The 15,044-nt window shown below is 35.6% G+C and overlaps 1 protein-coding gene across 2 annotated transcripts in view; it reads right to left on the reverse strand.

The window, feature by feature from the left end:
- Positions 1-779: 779 nt before the first annotated feature.
- LOC139134157 (neurocalcin homolog) overlaps positions 780-15,044 on the reverse strand; it is a 133,832-nt gene continuing 119,567 nt past the window's right edge. For both annotated transcript variants that reach the window (XM_070701079.1, XM_070701080.1), the window contains 3 exons: positions 9,736-9,920; positions 8,417-8,685; positions 780-8,089 (listed from right to left, as the gene is read on the reverse strand). In XM_070701079.1, coding sequence (XP_070557180.1) covers positions 7,883-8,089; positions 8,417-8,685; positions 9,736-9,844 — 585 coding nt within the window. In that variant the 5' untranslated portion in view covers positions 9,845-9,920 and the 3' untranslated portion in view covers positions 780-7,882. The remainder of the gene's footprint in view (positions 8,090-8,416; positions 8,686-9,735; positions 9,921-15,044) is intronic.

The following is a 15,044-nucleotide window of genomic DNA, read 5'->3' on the forward strand; positions in this document are numbered from 1 at the left end:
TAAACAACAGAAAAAAATGGCTTGGCCACCCTACCTAAAGGCACCATAGGGCAGACATGTGTCCACTTGATTCAGGATCTGCCATCATGCCTGCTAGTGATGTCAGTATGAAAACAGCGCCACCAACGATTAGGGTGTGAGATATAGGCAGCTTTTTGTTGAGTGAAAATTTGTGATCTTGAACAAAGAATGGCCTTTGCAGACAGGTGCATTATGGGAGGTTTGATCCAAACCATCCAAACAGGTATGTCCTTTTTGGACAATGCTCACAAAATATGGCAACCATGTACGACAGATGAATTTTTAGTTTTAATAACCTTGCTCACATCTTAGCTATGTCAGTGTATACATAAGTGTGTGTGTTGAGATTCAAAGCACATACCTTGATTGTATGTGAAACTTGTAACTATGTTTGCCTTGGTGGAGGAACTCCGGTGAATTTTTTCAAATACGAGTAGAAAATTTGTGGGAAGCATTAAAGAACAAAAAGACATCCAAGCAGCAGATAACTTTCAACAATTCTCTGCTGGAATAAAAGGTGCCTGAGTAATTATGTCTGTATTACAGACAGAACTTACAATACTGGTAAATGATTCAAAAGTTAAAGTCAACGGAACTTTCAGTAGTCAATTAATCATTGAAGGATTCTCAATGCTTACTATACACGATTCCTTGATCATAAAACTTTTACTTCGTGTATTACACAACAAATCTTCGTTTGCACATCAGTGAACAACTTTATCCACCCCACCAAAAATAATGCACAGAAATAAAACCGATTGAATTCAAAGTTTATTTTCAGGATGGAAAAGTGCAACATTACTAACATGTTAAATTAAGACCATTGGCTGCATGCATTGAACAGTCAAGACTCTACAGCATTTATGCCAAGTTGTCTACATTGCTACAAAACACTAATCTTAAGTTGCCTCTCTCATCAGAGTATAATAGATCGTGAAGTTATATATTTACAGTGAAATTCCTCTTGCTGGAAATTGCTGAAAATCTGCTTTTATTTCTACTAATTACAGCATATCCTATCTTTTTTGCCATCATTTTTTTTAAATAAATGGTTGAAAACGTGCCCCCAAACAAAGGAAAAAGTGAAATGTTTGTGAAAATAATTCATAACATTGCTGATAAAACTCTGAAAATTTAGCATTGAAGTTAACATCTAGCAGTGATATCTTTGAGAGCTAAGTAAGTTTACATCTTACCAACCCAGAGCTGGAACGCCATTTGGATTTTGGAATTATTGTTACTGCAGAGATCTACATCATGATCATGAATACTACATTGTTGCAAGAGTATATTGAAATATTTGCACAAAAATAGCCATCAATTTACATTCTTTTTCAAATACTTAAAACTCTGCCTTAGTTTCAGCTTGTCCTTGAGTACTCAGTTTGAAACCTAAAGAGTGTAGTAACAACAAAATTGAATATTTTTGAATGACTTTGAGACAAAAGAGTATTTTCAATCTTCTTCCAATGAATTTCACTATTTATTATAATATGGTGTAACTCATTACAATTAGTTTGGAGTGGAACATGGTGTCATACATGCAGCCATAACATTTTTTCCACATAATTTTGTAATTTGTAGCAACTGAAATTGTTTGATTCTACTGGAAAATACCAGTTTTGGCATAAATTGTCTGCTATCTGCATCTATCCTGCTTTATCATTGGCTATCTGTAACACCTAAATGTATCCTGCACTGTCATTGGCTATCTGTAACACCTAAATGTATCCTGCTTTGTCACTGGCTGTCTGTAAAACCTAAATGTATCCTGCACTGTCATTGGCTGTCCCAGGTCTGTATACTTACTCTGATACAACAATAACCATGTCATCAGTGGTGTTTATCTGTTATTCCTATAAGCAAGACTGCAGAACATGTTGAAAATTGACTACTCATTATGTTTTCTTTGTCAAAAAACCTCAGCTTCTCATTATATAAATTTATACGTAAACAAAAAGAAATAAACTAGGTAATATTTCACCTAAAATGAGACAGAAATAAATTGGCAGAGGAACAACATAGTTCTTTCATTCAAAAAGACATGGTAAGAAAATAACAATATCTACGAGGTAGCTTCATGTCAAAACATGGGTGAAGTCTACAGCAATACTTGGCTCCTCTCAGAAATTCCTATCTATGTAGGTGCATTACAAGAATGACCACCCACAGTGCTAGCTATGCCATATGAGCAGTGAAAACCAGTGTCTTTGTAGGTTTCACTCTCCAATAAACCCTACATCTGATTTTCTAAATATGGAAATACAATAATAAGACATGAATATTCATGAACAGTTTCCATATTTGGCAATTGATAGTTAAGAGGTACCTATACACAGCATCAGACATACCGTATGCCTCAGGTCCTCCCCAGTCTAAGCATAACCTTAACCCTAACTTGTGGATAATTAAACTGGCAACATGACAAACAAATTCTCTAGAGGGGAAATGTTTAGTTCTATTTTGATTACATGTGTGAATTTTCAATTTTCAATCACTACATGAAATGATCATGCCATGGAAACCACACATGATAATCCATAATAGTTCAGATTTCATTTTGAAATGTTTGTTGTTCAAACACCAGTTGGCAGTTTTTTTTGTAGTTACTTTTTTCAGAGAGGAGGGGGCGGTTCAAGGTCAAATGCAATGATTTTCCTTCACCATTGGCGTGTCTTACTTATCCAAAGTCGCTTATGACAACACCAGTAAAGTCAATGGAGATGGTTAACAAATGCATCTGTGATGGGCCCTCTACACATCGACTTGGAGTTCTGCAATTCGAAAGGCTTGTTCTTTTGACAGAATGTGGCCATCCATTGAAACACAACACATACAATTTAATGTTTCAATAGCAAAAGCTCAGTTCTACATTTGTGTTCTTGATTTCTAAATAGCAAATGACCAGAATATAAATGTCCCAGCGGCCTATGTAACTCTGCCGCCATGTGTCACATCAAAACAACCGTGTATCTCTGTCATCAAAGAATTTACAGAACACACATTCAACCATTGAAAAGTGTCAGTAATTTATGAGAACATAACTTTGTAAAGAAATGAATCAGTCTGAAGCACCCAAAAATCAAATATAAAGACAAATGAAATAGATGTGCTCAAGATTTTTGAATAAATAAGATTCCAGACTGATTTTTGGTAATCTAAAAAATTTACACAGGCAAATAGTGTCATAATTGGAACAGCTCCGAATGAAAAATAACAACTTTGAAGGCGATTGGAGGAGTGGTTTCAGAGGAAATGATGTTTTGACAAATAATATAAAAATTCCACCCCACCTCGCCAATTTACATGTGCAGACTATGTCATCATTCGTACATCTCTGAAAGAGAAGGTTATTCCAGAAAACATACATATCATATGAAAGCAATTGGGCTAGCATTTTTAGGGAAATGACATTTTAACCAAAAATGAGATAATGGACTCTAAAAATATACCTAGCAAATTTTGTCTGCATTTTGAATATCTATGAATGAGATCAGCTATAGGAAGCTAAAGACTAACTTAAGAATCTATCTGACAACTAACTTTAGAGGAAATTGATGTTCTGTCTTGAAATGAGACGACTACAGGCTCCGACGATTTCTCTTATGCAGATTTCATCATCATCTGAATAAATCTGAATAAAGTCTTTTCTGGGAACCATCATGCCCAACAGGTTATGCCTGGAATTCATATGGACCACAGTACAAACAAACCACTAGCACAAATGAATAGAATAGAGATGTGTCTATTTCCACGTTTTTACAAGTAGGTATTTTGTATCGTCATCATGTGATCTCTTTGGCATGCTTAGTTTGTGGAAATTCCGAATGCTAAGTGTCCTTTTTATTCTGGAGATGGGACAATTAGAGCGCTATCAGACAACTTACATGTGCAAATGTTATGCTTTACCTGAAAAATTATCAATTAAAGCCTTCTGGGAATATATGTGCAAAATATCACAGCAACTAGACCTGGGCTTTGAGAGTAGAAAGTCTGTATAAAAAGTGTTAACATGAGCCGGATGACAGACGGCAGACACTGCTGGTATGTAACCCATCCAATAAGGTCTGTATGATGGAGCTAAAAAGTGTTCTGATACAGAAATAGCGGTGACTGAATGCAAGTATGAGGTTGCAACATTCTTTTTTTGCTTTATGTTTAAATACATGACTGGAGGATTTAATTTTCTGGTGTTTCTTGCCGAAAAAATTGATCTACATCATGAGTCTCAGAGTGCATTGCGTCTGCCTACCTGGGTACCCACCTTTAAACCTGAATGGGATAGACAAGCTTCTAAATGCATTCACAAATCTCACAATACTGACTTTGAAGGCACTCGTGGGCCTTTATTTACTATACCTACATACACTTGACATGATTTCTTTGTGTTACAACCACATTATTGGTTTGTTTCACCATGTTTAAATGCAAAGATGATATTTATCCAATCAGTGATATTCCTTAAATGACTAGCTAGACGGTAACCAGCTCTTGATCTGCCAGAACTGTTATAGCGTTTTAGAAAATATGCATTCATCATAAAAATAATAACTTCCAAAAAAGAAAACGAAAATGAGAGTAAATAAAATGACATGGCAAAAGAACAGACTATATTTCTGATCAAATACTATTAAAAATTAAACATGAGCTGTTTCAAATGATAACTAATGTCATATAAAACAAAGCTTTTGCAGTTTTTGTGTTTGTCTGCCTGGGCAATATGATTTACGTATGTTTGAAAAATGGGACTGAAGCAGCAAGTGTTTAAAGTTTATTTGTATATAAATCGGTTTGAACACTCAAAGTTAAAGAGGAGAAGAGAGGGAATTTTCTAAAAGGCTACATGAAACTGGACAAAAACTCGATCACAAACACTGAAAAGTACAACATCAAGAGTAAATCTACATATTTGTATTTGCAAACCAAAAGTCAAAATATTGCAATTTTCTGAATTTTTCACGGGTTTGTTTCATGATTACTAAATACACATACTCCTCACAATATGCAATCTTAGTTATTTCTTTTTGTAAGTGTGCTGACAATGCAACTACCACATAAAATCTACTCAAAAAAATTAACTGGAAAAGGAGTCATAAAATACAAAATATTTTTTATAATCATTACTACATCTTACAATCAGCCTGAGCTAATTTTGCCCATTTTCTAATTCAAAAATAATTACTGCAGAGGCAGTTTCATTAAGGTCAAAAAATTGAATATTTGTCTATCCCAAATTTACAAATAACAGCTTAGATAATATATTACCTTTAATAGACTATTTTGATACGTTCTCACTTCATTGATACACTCTGAAAATTTCTTTGTGGCATATATTAGCAAAATGTGTAACAACTAGTCAGCTACGAATGGGAAAAATGGCCTTTCTTTGTTAAGAAAGACAAGAATATGTGAATAGCAGAATCATTCAGGGATGAGAAAATCCTTTTCAGATCCACTGGCCCCTGGGATAGCAGTTCCGATAAATACTAGCCCGTCATCAGAATCCACTAGCACAACAGTCAACACAGTTGTACATTCTGTACAGGTAACACCTCCAAACTAATTTACCACTATCAGAAAATGTTGTACGTTTGAATATTTCACTATTATGCTGTGGATTATCTAGCTATGACAATGCAATATGTGGAAGTACATGCTGCAGAATACCTCCCATCAATGTACCAAATTCACTAGTCTGCTGGGATAATAGTAGACTCTCCACAGTCGCTGTGCCTTGTTTTGCGCGCGCCCACGATGGGCCTGCATTCGAAGACTACGCTGTGCAGCTGTGAGCACGCGCTGCCAGACACAGCGACTGTCAGTTCTTGCAAGTATATGAATATTCATAAGGATAGTGACGTCAAAAGAAAAACCTATCTAACTGGGCGGAGAGAATATATACTAGTAGCTGGTAGACTTATATACGTGGTATGTTTTTATTTTTCATTTTTCGTTTTATTTGGCTATGCTACTTGTCATTTTTGTTTTGATTAACGGATGTGTGGAGTTCTATAAAGTACCCGGATCAGGCAGAAATCCGACCGGTCGCTTGCAAGAACGTCCAGACCCTGGGATTCGCGTCGCGTCTCTGAAGGGCGCGCGTGTTCCAACAGGGGAGAACGCGAATCGCAGGGTCTCTGCCAGACTAGGATAATAGGTGCTAAAAAGGGCTAGCCTGGAGAGAAAAACGACTAGCCAATGATCTCTGACTTGTGGATTTGCTCATCCGTGACCACGGAATGAATATAAGAGGGGAATGTGATGATTGCAAATTGAATTTTCAAACTCATTATGAAATTTTGCAACACTTTAATATACAGTGTATTAATATCCTTGCGAAACAAGTGATGTATTGTTTGTCAGTAGGGTATCTCTGTATATGACAGTTATACTGTAGATCACTAAATGTCCCATTAAATACTACCAATACAGCCTTGCAAAATTTCATAGAAAGTCTAGTGCAGTCAATAGACATAAATATGATATTTATGAAATGATAAAATTAATGGTAGACAATTATTTGATTTGAAGCGAACAGCTTTTGAGATTTGTTAATATCAACGATTATGATGAACGTCTCTCAGTGATTTACAAAATCCCATTCACTTCAAAGGAATAATACAGTAGCTATAAATTTGCATAAAGTTAAAATCCAATATGAGAAAGCCTGCACAAATTGACATCAACAAATTCGATTTTTTTTGTTTTTGTTTTCTTTTAATATATTTAAATTAAATGGAATGGGAGGGTTCTAATTTCTTGCAAAGAGTTGGAAAAGATTGTCCTGGTATACATCCCATGGTATAATGATAACATTTTTCAGCCAGCCAGAGTATTCCTCTTTTAAAACTGGAAACTTCTGCCAACCAAAATGATATTTTACTGGAACTGTACAATTTTCTATTACTAAAAAGACCACTTATCTTACTTTTTGGGTTTCAATCACTTGACTAACCTTTCAGCACTTTTAAAAGATTAAGTTTTTTTATCACGTTCGCAAAAGTAGTTTTTTTATCAAAACAGACAGATCAAAAGAGGAAAAATGAGTGCACTACATGTCTACAATAGGCAGCACATAAAAAAAGGGGAAATGCATATGTTGCAAGTGGAAAACTGAGGTCTGTGCAAATGGACTGATAACACCTCTTCCAAAATTTGCACACTTTACCTGCACAACTAACTATTTGCGAAGTGAATCAAGCAAAACAAAGGATAATAAAATTTTCAAGATATCATAGACAGGGTAAACTTCATACAGTAATATGGAAAACCTAAGACAAGCATTTGGAAATAGATGAAATACCTTCTTTGAGGCGGAGATGTTACAATTAATCCGTACATTAATATGAAACAGAATTTTGAACATATGGCTCTGCTTGTTCAAGCTTTACATCTAAATGTTTGCACTTTTTGAATCTAAAAAATGGTTTAGAAGAACATTAACTGTATCCATAGCTTCTCTCCAACCATAGTCCTTTGCCAATGCCTATACACTTGAGGAAAAATGTCAATTGATTTAATGTGATCCATTCCAGGATGATTTGATAATGGATTGACAAAGGCACCATGAGTTACAAGACTATATCTGATCAAGACGACACTAACAATGGCTTGAGACGTTACATAGTTTTTTACAGCTTGATTATTGATGTGGATGAAAAAAGCGCAATCTAGGGTTAGGTAGCGAAGGTAGAACAGCGCCCTCTAATGTAAAATTAGGTTAAATGACCTCTTCCAATTTGCAAGACACTGGTAGTGAAGACTACAATTCTAAACTGTACAATACTGTATTAAAAGTGTCTTAAAAGAAAACAAAATTCTGGCCCCTGGATAAACTATGACCTTAGATTAAACTTTGACCTCACATGAACTGTGTACCACCACTAGGATCACATTGCAGTAGTCTGACGATGGAAGGGTCATTCTTGGCTCCCTCAATGAATTCTGCCAGTGATAGTTTTCCGTCGCAATTCTTGTCCATTTGTCTGAATATTTTATCTGTTCTTTTTTCTGGTGTCGACTCGTCTTCAGGCATTTTCATGACAGTTCCAACCATTTTGTAGATGGCCTGCAATGATGTTTATATAAAATAAGAATGAAATGGATATCCACTCAGAGAGAGAGAGAGAGAGAGAGAGAGAGAGAGAGAGAGAGAGAGAGAGAGACAGACAGACAGACAGACAAACAGACAGAGACAGAGACAGACAGACAGACAGAGCATGTATGACAGTGAATGCCATCACTAAACAGCACTTACCAAGTAAATAAAACTTCAACTTATGAATTTAAAAAAAAACACATTTAGGGCCTGATTGTGAGTACTTGAGCAACAGTTGAGCGCGTGGAGTGTTTATTGCAGAAATAAAATATCGCATTCATTGCTGAACAGACTTACTGTGACAATTTCTAACATTTCTTGTCGTGAGATGTACCCATTGCTATCCAGATCATACATGCTAAACGCCCACTTAAGCTTGTCCTCTAGTTTTCCCCGTGATGTCACACTCAGTGCACAAATGAATTCCCGGAAGTCAATGGTACCATCGCTGTTCTGGTCAAAAGTACGGAATACATGTTCTGCAAATTTGGATGCATCTCCATATGGGAAGAAGTTGCCATAGATTTTCTTGAACTCATCGACTGTTAGATGACCACTGGGACAATCTGCAGTATGTGGAATGCAACGGAAGAAACACCATTTTCAATGTTAAATGGTCTGCATTTGTAGAAAGTTAACTTGTCTTGAGAAAAATCGGACACAACATTCAGATATATATTGCAAGTAATATCCCTTCTGCACCATTTTCATTACCCCTACAATGTACCCAACATTCAGGTAACTTTGGAGATCAGTGTATTTCCTAAGTAAATTTCAAGTTTTGTAGGAATAATGCAAATCTTGGTGGAAAGTACAAAATTCAGTGAATATGGTCAGATCAACTTGAATGATTCACACAAGGAAAATGGCAGGATGTAAGGTGATGTTTGTGTCATGAGCAGGGTCAATTCAGAACAAAAATCTATATAAAAAATACCTAACTCCAAAAATACTTACCTCCTGTTTACGTATTTTTTTCAGAAAAGATGAGTTAACTGTAATTTCTTATTCAATGGAGCAGTGTTACCACGACAGTTTATTTGTGCACTAGTTGTGCAGTGTCGATGACTGCTCTCGCAGTGAAATTTTATGTTTTGAGCAACTTTAGTTTGAGTCATTTCAATCAATACTAGTTTTGGTAACGATAAACATCAAAACTCTGGGCAAAAGGTGCAATATCAGTGGCGATTTTAATTCTGCGTTTTGAGTTTTAGCACTTGTTGGTGGCGCGGTTGCTACCAACACATGGTACGCGTACACATTCAGAGTATGTTGTGACTATGTGACAGGGTATATGCGACTCGATAAACTAGCACACAGAGAAGACTCAACATGGCTGCCCCTTAGGCATCAAAGCCTAAGTTGCTAATCCACTCAAAACCTTAGAGGGAACAGTGCACTGGAGCATGTTGAGTTGTTGACTATTTTTGAACAGGTTTTTATACCTACAGCTTGGGTTCATTGCAAAAGTTGCTGGACGTTAGTTGGACATATCAAATAAATATTCAAACTTAGTCAGAATCCAGGACTGACGTTTAAAAAATCCTTCATACCATTATAGTAGTTCATGGTCATTCAAATAAATATTCAAAATCTAATATGAATCCAAGACTGACCTTTAAGGAATCCTTTATACCATTCTTGGAGTTCATGGTCATTAAATTCTGTGTGTTGTCTAAGGTCATCAAGCTGTTCTGGTCTGAGTTTACTATTCTGTTTTCCCATTGTGTTCCAAAATGTAAATACTAAACTTCAACCTGGAAGTGCACTTCTTAACCAACGGTAGGGTCAAAGATCACAGCTGAAAACAAATAAAGATATAGTATTCATTATTCACATTGTCAAAAAATATGGAATATAGCGTTAGCGCAAGTATCTGCCATACATGGTTATTTCAGAGAGTGTCAAAGAAAAGTTCAAGATTGGCAATGTAAATGACATTTTCTCCAAGATGTTCTCTGCCGTTTATCTGAAACTATAATTGAATGTTGGATAAGAACTTCACTCATCAAGCTTTGTTTTACACTGCCGATACAACTGGTATGTTATTGGCCATCATGATCACATATGCCTTGTTTAGTATTCCACCCTTATTCAGATCCAGTTTCTATGGAAACGGATATGGTGACCCCCTACTTTTCATTTTATTTTTAAAGTAATACTATACTAAAGAATGTACTTGCCAAATTTCATGAAAATGACAATAATTTTAAATATCAGTATGAATTTTTGTACTTCACCTTAAAAAGGAGCATAACAACTACAAAATTAGTAGAAAAATTCTACAAATCGCTGACTGATAACCATTATACTCTGAGACAGACTTGTTATTTCATTCCTAAAAGCAATTTAAAAAGAAACTTTACTGTTTTTTAGATGAATTATAATTTATTACAATGATTACAAAACTATGGATGTTTTTAAAATGTGCAAATTAATTTTCTATGGCTGAAAGTGGCAGGCACCTACAAACATAAGTGTTTTTGACAAAAAGACAAATTGTTAATGACCTTGTATACAGCTGCAATATAATTCACCATATCTATGGAGTTGATAATTCATACAAAAGACAATCCACATACCAATAGATTATGAATACAATCAGAACCCAATGTGATCTCTGTCACTATTATAGACTCTACCGGTAAATCAATGGTAATAATCTGATATGACAAAAACTGCTGTCGCCTTCCTTTGTGTACGTCAGCGAAAAGTTAACTTATGACACTCAAGATTTGATTAGCTGGAGAAATGAGTATCTTATTAAAACACGAAAAAATGTAGCTAATTTCATGAGTCAAATCTGACGTTATTTTACAACAATGCTACAGTTATCAGTACCAATAACACAGTTGTTGAGATTTTAGAGACCCACTGTAAAAGAGTTACAAAATTTTACAGAAATACTGATAGCTCCCTTAAATAGAATAAGCCATGGTCCATCCACCACTGTGACTGAACCTTTCCGAGGCACTGTTCTGTATGCTCAGTGGTGGCAGGTTAACTACCTTGGTGCATTTTAAACGGACAAATTTTTCAGTCACTTTTCTGATGTCAAGAAAACATGAAATGCTTGCATAAAATCACTAGTGTACAAAATGAAGACAGTACCGGTACATAACTACAAAAATGTCAAAAATTACCCCTTTGCTGAATGAAAACTGATGATTTTGTTTGTGACCTCTCAACAAAATGAAAAAAGCTTGAAAAAGAGTGACTTTTCCGTAAGTAAAACTGGAAATGCTTTAGAGAGTGACACTATTTGCCATTTACAAGCACAGAGGATAATATAATTTGAGTCTGTGTATGTCCATAGAGACAAAGTTTTAAGTCTGTTTTGGTGGTCCCCAGCTTAATGCACCCTCTCCAATTCAAAATGTGTACATGACCAAGCATATAGCATATTGCAAGATGGTGTGGGCATGAACAATGCCTTTGCATTGAATTGTCTTTGGTTTTCAGACAGTCCTCAAAGAAAGGCATCATGATTTTCACTGAACCACTTCGGCTGTTGCTGTCTACAACTTCCTTGAGTTGCAGTGACTTGATTTTCCAGTGGCACATACTGCTCAGCTGTCCAGTTGAGCCCCTTTGGCATATTATTTTACATTTCAGCTATTGTTTATAAGCATGGCTGTCTCTGCATGTTCGGTTCAGCATTCGTTGCATGCTTTCATCTGAGCATAATGAAATCAGTAATTTAACCTTTTCATTGAACTGATTTTTGCCCTGAGATGCACTAATCTGTGCAGCTGGCGTACCAAAAGCAAGTTGAATGTTATATGTAACAAATACCAGCCAAATATGGGCATTTAGAACAATTCTAAAGTGTCTTGGTCCTTTCAGATTGCGTGTTGCAGATGGAGTTAATCAAAACACCCGCTAAGGTCTAGCTGGCAACACTGTCTCAAACCTGAAACATTCACGGACCACAAAGGAACTTTCATACAATTTTTTATGCCAGTATTTGACCTGAAATGCTTCAGAACCTTTTGATGGACCCTGTTTGGATGGACTGCTTCAAATGAAAAAATACCGTCAAGGACACTATGTGCTCACATTCGGTTTGAATCGGTCCATTCGAGAAATATTTAAACCAGGAAAAACAAGAATGACAAAAGCAAATAAGGTCTCCAACTTAGGTACTTGAGGTCATCTTTAGGAACATGCATATCAACTTCTATAGCAATGGGAGAAGCAGATCCTAAATACATAAGCAAATGTCAACAACAAAAAACAGAGTAGGCTTGATAAAAAGAAAACGTGGGAGTGGGCAAAAAATGCGCAAGGGATCTGGTAAAAAGTAATGCTACATCATTTATCTTCTGAACCCTACCCCTCCTGAATATCAAATGTTCCACCCCTTGGTATTACATAAGACCAAATGACAGGAAGTACATTTACAACCTTGGAGATTTTTAATTAATGCCATGAGCGTTATCATTCTAATGTAAACAGCACTTAAGTTAGTTACAGATAGTGAAATGCCTTCCACTGTGGGTGGTGATTACAACATCTGGAATTATCCTGGATCCAAATTTCTCATCAGTTTTTGTATGTCTTACATAGAAAAGTTGCAAAATTGGTTCAAAATGAAAAAAATCACCTCAGCTTTGTTTTCTGGATCAAATTTTCCTACATATTGGTATCAAATATGACAAAATTATGTTCACAGCCTTCAAAATTGTCTCACAACATATCCTGGGTTAGTATAGGTCATTTAAGGTCACAAACTGAGAAAAGTACCTAAAATATACAAATTTTGGGGTTTCCCAAGACTTTGAGCAGAAAATTTATCTAATAACATCTTTCGGGACTTTATACCAAATTACAAAGCTATCAAACAAGGGACTTTATACCAAATTACAAAACTATCAAACAAGTAATGTTGAGATAAAGTTTTCTTGACCAAAAATGACAATATTGTCTTAAAAATACAATTTTTTATATTTCAGGACAATTTCCACATATCTAACTATTGTCATCTCTGTACGTCTGTGTACCAAATATGAAAGCTGTCTGTCCAGGGGTTTTAAAAAGAAACACTGTCTAAGATTTTTTGACCAAAAATGACAAAATTGCACAAAAATAGTAATTTTCCCAATTTTGTCATAATTTCAACAATTAGAAGAGTAACACCCTTGCAAAGAGACAACCCAAATTTGAGAGCGATTGGGCCGGCGGTTTCAGAGAAGAAGAATTTTTACTGAAAATGAGAAAAATCACAAAAAAATTCAGCAAAAATACAAATTAAGGATATCTTCACAATATTCATAAAACTGTATAAGGTTAACCTAAGGTACTTGCACACAAATTTTCAAAGCAATCAAAAAAGCGGTTCTTGAGTTATTAATTCTTAACCATTTTCACATTTTGTAAGCTCATTTGCATAATTTTGGCAATGCAGACTTCATTTGAACAATCCCATCTATAGCCCAGGATACATCCACACACCAATTACCAAGCTGAAACGTGCAGCGGTTTGCGTGTTTTTGATGTTGACGGACATACTGTACGTACATACATACCGGTACATACATACATACACACATACCGGTACATACAGACGCCATCGACTTCAGCCTATACGATAAACTCACATTGGTAAAACCAAATGTGAGCTAAAAAAACCCTAAAAGATGGATCATGGAAAAAATAAGACTTTCTCTGAGAGCCATTATTGCATACCCCTCATCAATTCAAAGTCACGTCTTGTCATCATAGCAAGGTTGCACATAATATGCCTTATTGCAGTATCCTGGATAATAGATGTATGGCATTAGAGTATTTTCTTTCTTCTCTTGTAATTGTGATCTAGACATTATGGAGATCAAAGTGTGTTCATGATCTATCCCTGGGATAAAAACATTCTGCTTTTAACTTGTTCACACCCAATCAACTATAAACAAGTCCAGATTCACCATTGATAACAATGAATTTTGTGCCAAATCATGAGGTTTATAACACAATTTGATAAAATTTATTTGGATACATGCTGGCAAGTACACATTAGAATTCCTTTGAGAAGCTAGGCCCTCTGTTTTGAACTATGATAGAGGCAGGCTACAGGTCATTCAATTATCAGAGTTTACACATTACACTGCAAATTAGTGCCATATGTGACAGGGATTTACAGCTTGAAATATTGGATTTGGGAGCTCAAAACTTTGGTTTACACTGTCAAATTAATACTGTTACTGCACGTAAGCTCATTTATTTTTCCAAATTCAGACATCTGCAATGTTGAGTAAGATGAGATTAGTAGAAGATATGACAAAACTGGAGTTGTTTAAGTTTCTGTACCGGTTCATTTTGAAATCCCTGCCTGATAAAAACCTTGTTTCATTTTCATAATAATCTTTTACATCATAACTATGATTGACAGAATTCTGTACGAAGACATTATGACCTTAGGGAACAATATTGTGCCCCCTAACTTGAGGAAATCCCATCAAATTTGCAACTGCATTATAAATTAATCAATGCATGACTCATTTTACTTACATATAAAGGACAAAGCCTACAATCAGAGAGTCTGTTACCATGGTGATGGCTTTCTAGGTCATCACCTGGGGTATTATTTTTCACTCTGCCAATGCAGAGACTTAATCAAGCTGTCAAAATATTATACATGGGCAAGTTTACAACAAGATGAATCTGACAATGTTTCCAGATTTTCTGTTGAACATTTGAATGGTGTTCATTAAGTTTGAAAACAGATGAGACACACTCTATTACTATTCACTGTTGTTAGTGTATCACCCTGATGGGTTATTCAACTGTTCACACAGTAAAACTTTAGTTATTATAAAGTTCTTTCATTTGATCAACTGCCAGGAGTCGTAAATAATACATAACATATGTGTTATTCAGTATAGTCGTGATGGGATTCAAACTCACAATACATGGCCGCGGCACCCAGTCA

Source organism: Ptychodera flava, chromosome 5 (assembly GCF_041260155.1).
Source record: "Ptychodera flava strain L36383 chromosome 5, AS_Pfla_20210202, whole genome shotgun sequence".
NCBI lineage: Eukaryota > Metazoa > Hemichordata > Enteropneusta > Ptychoderidae > Ptychodera > Ptychodera flava.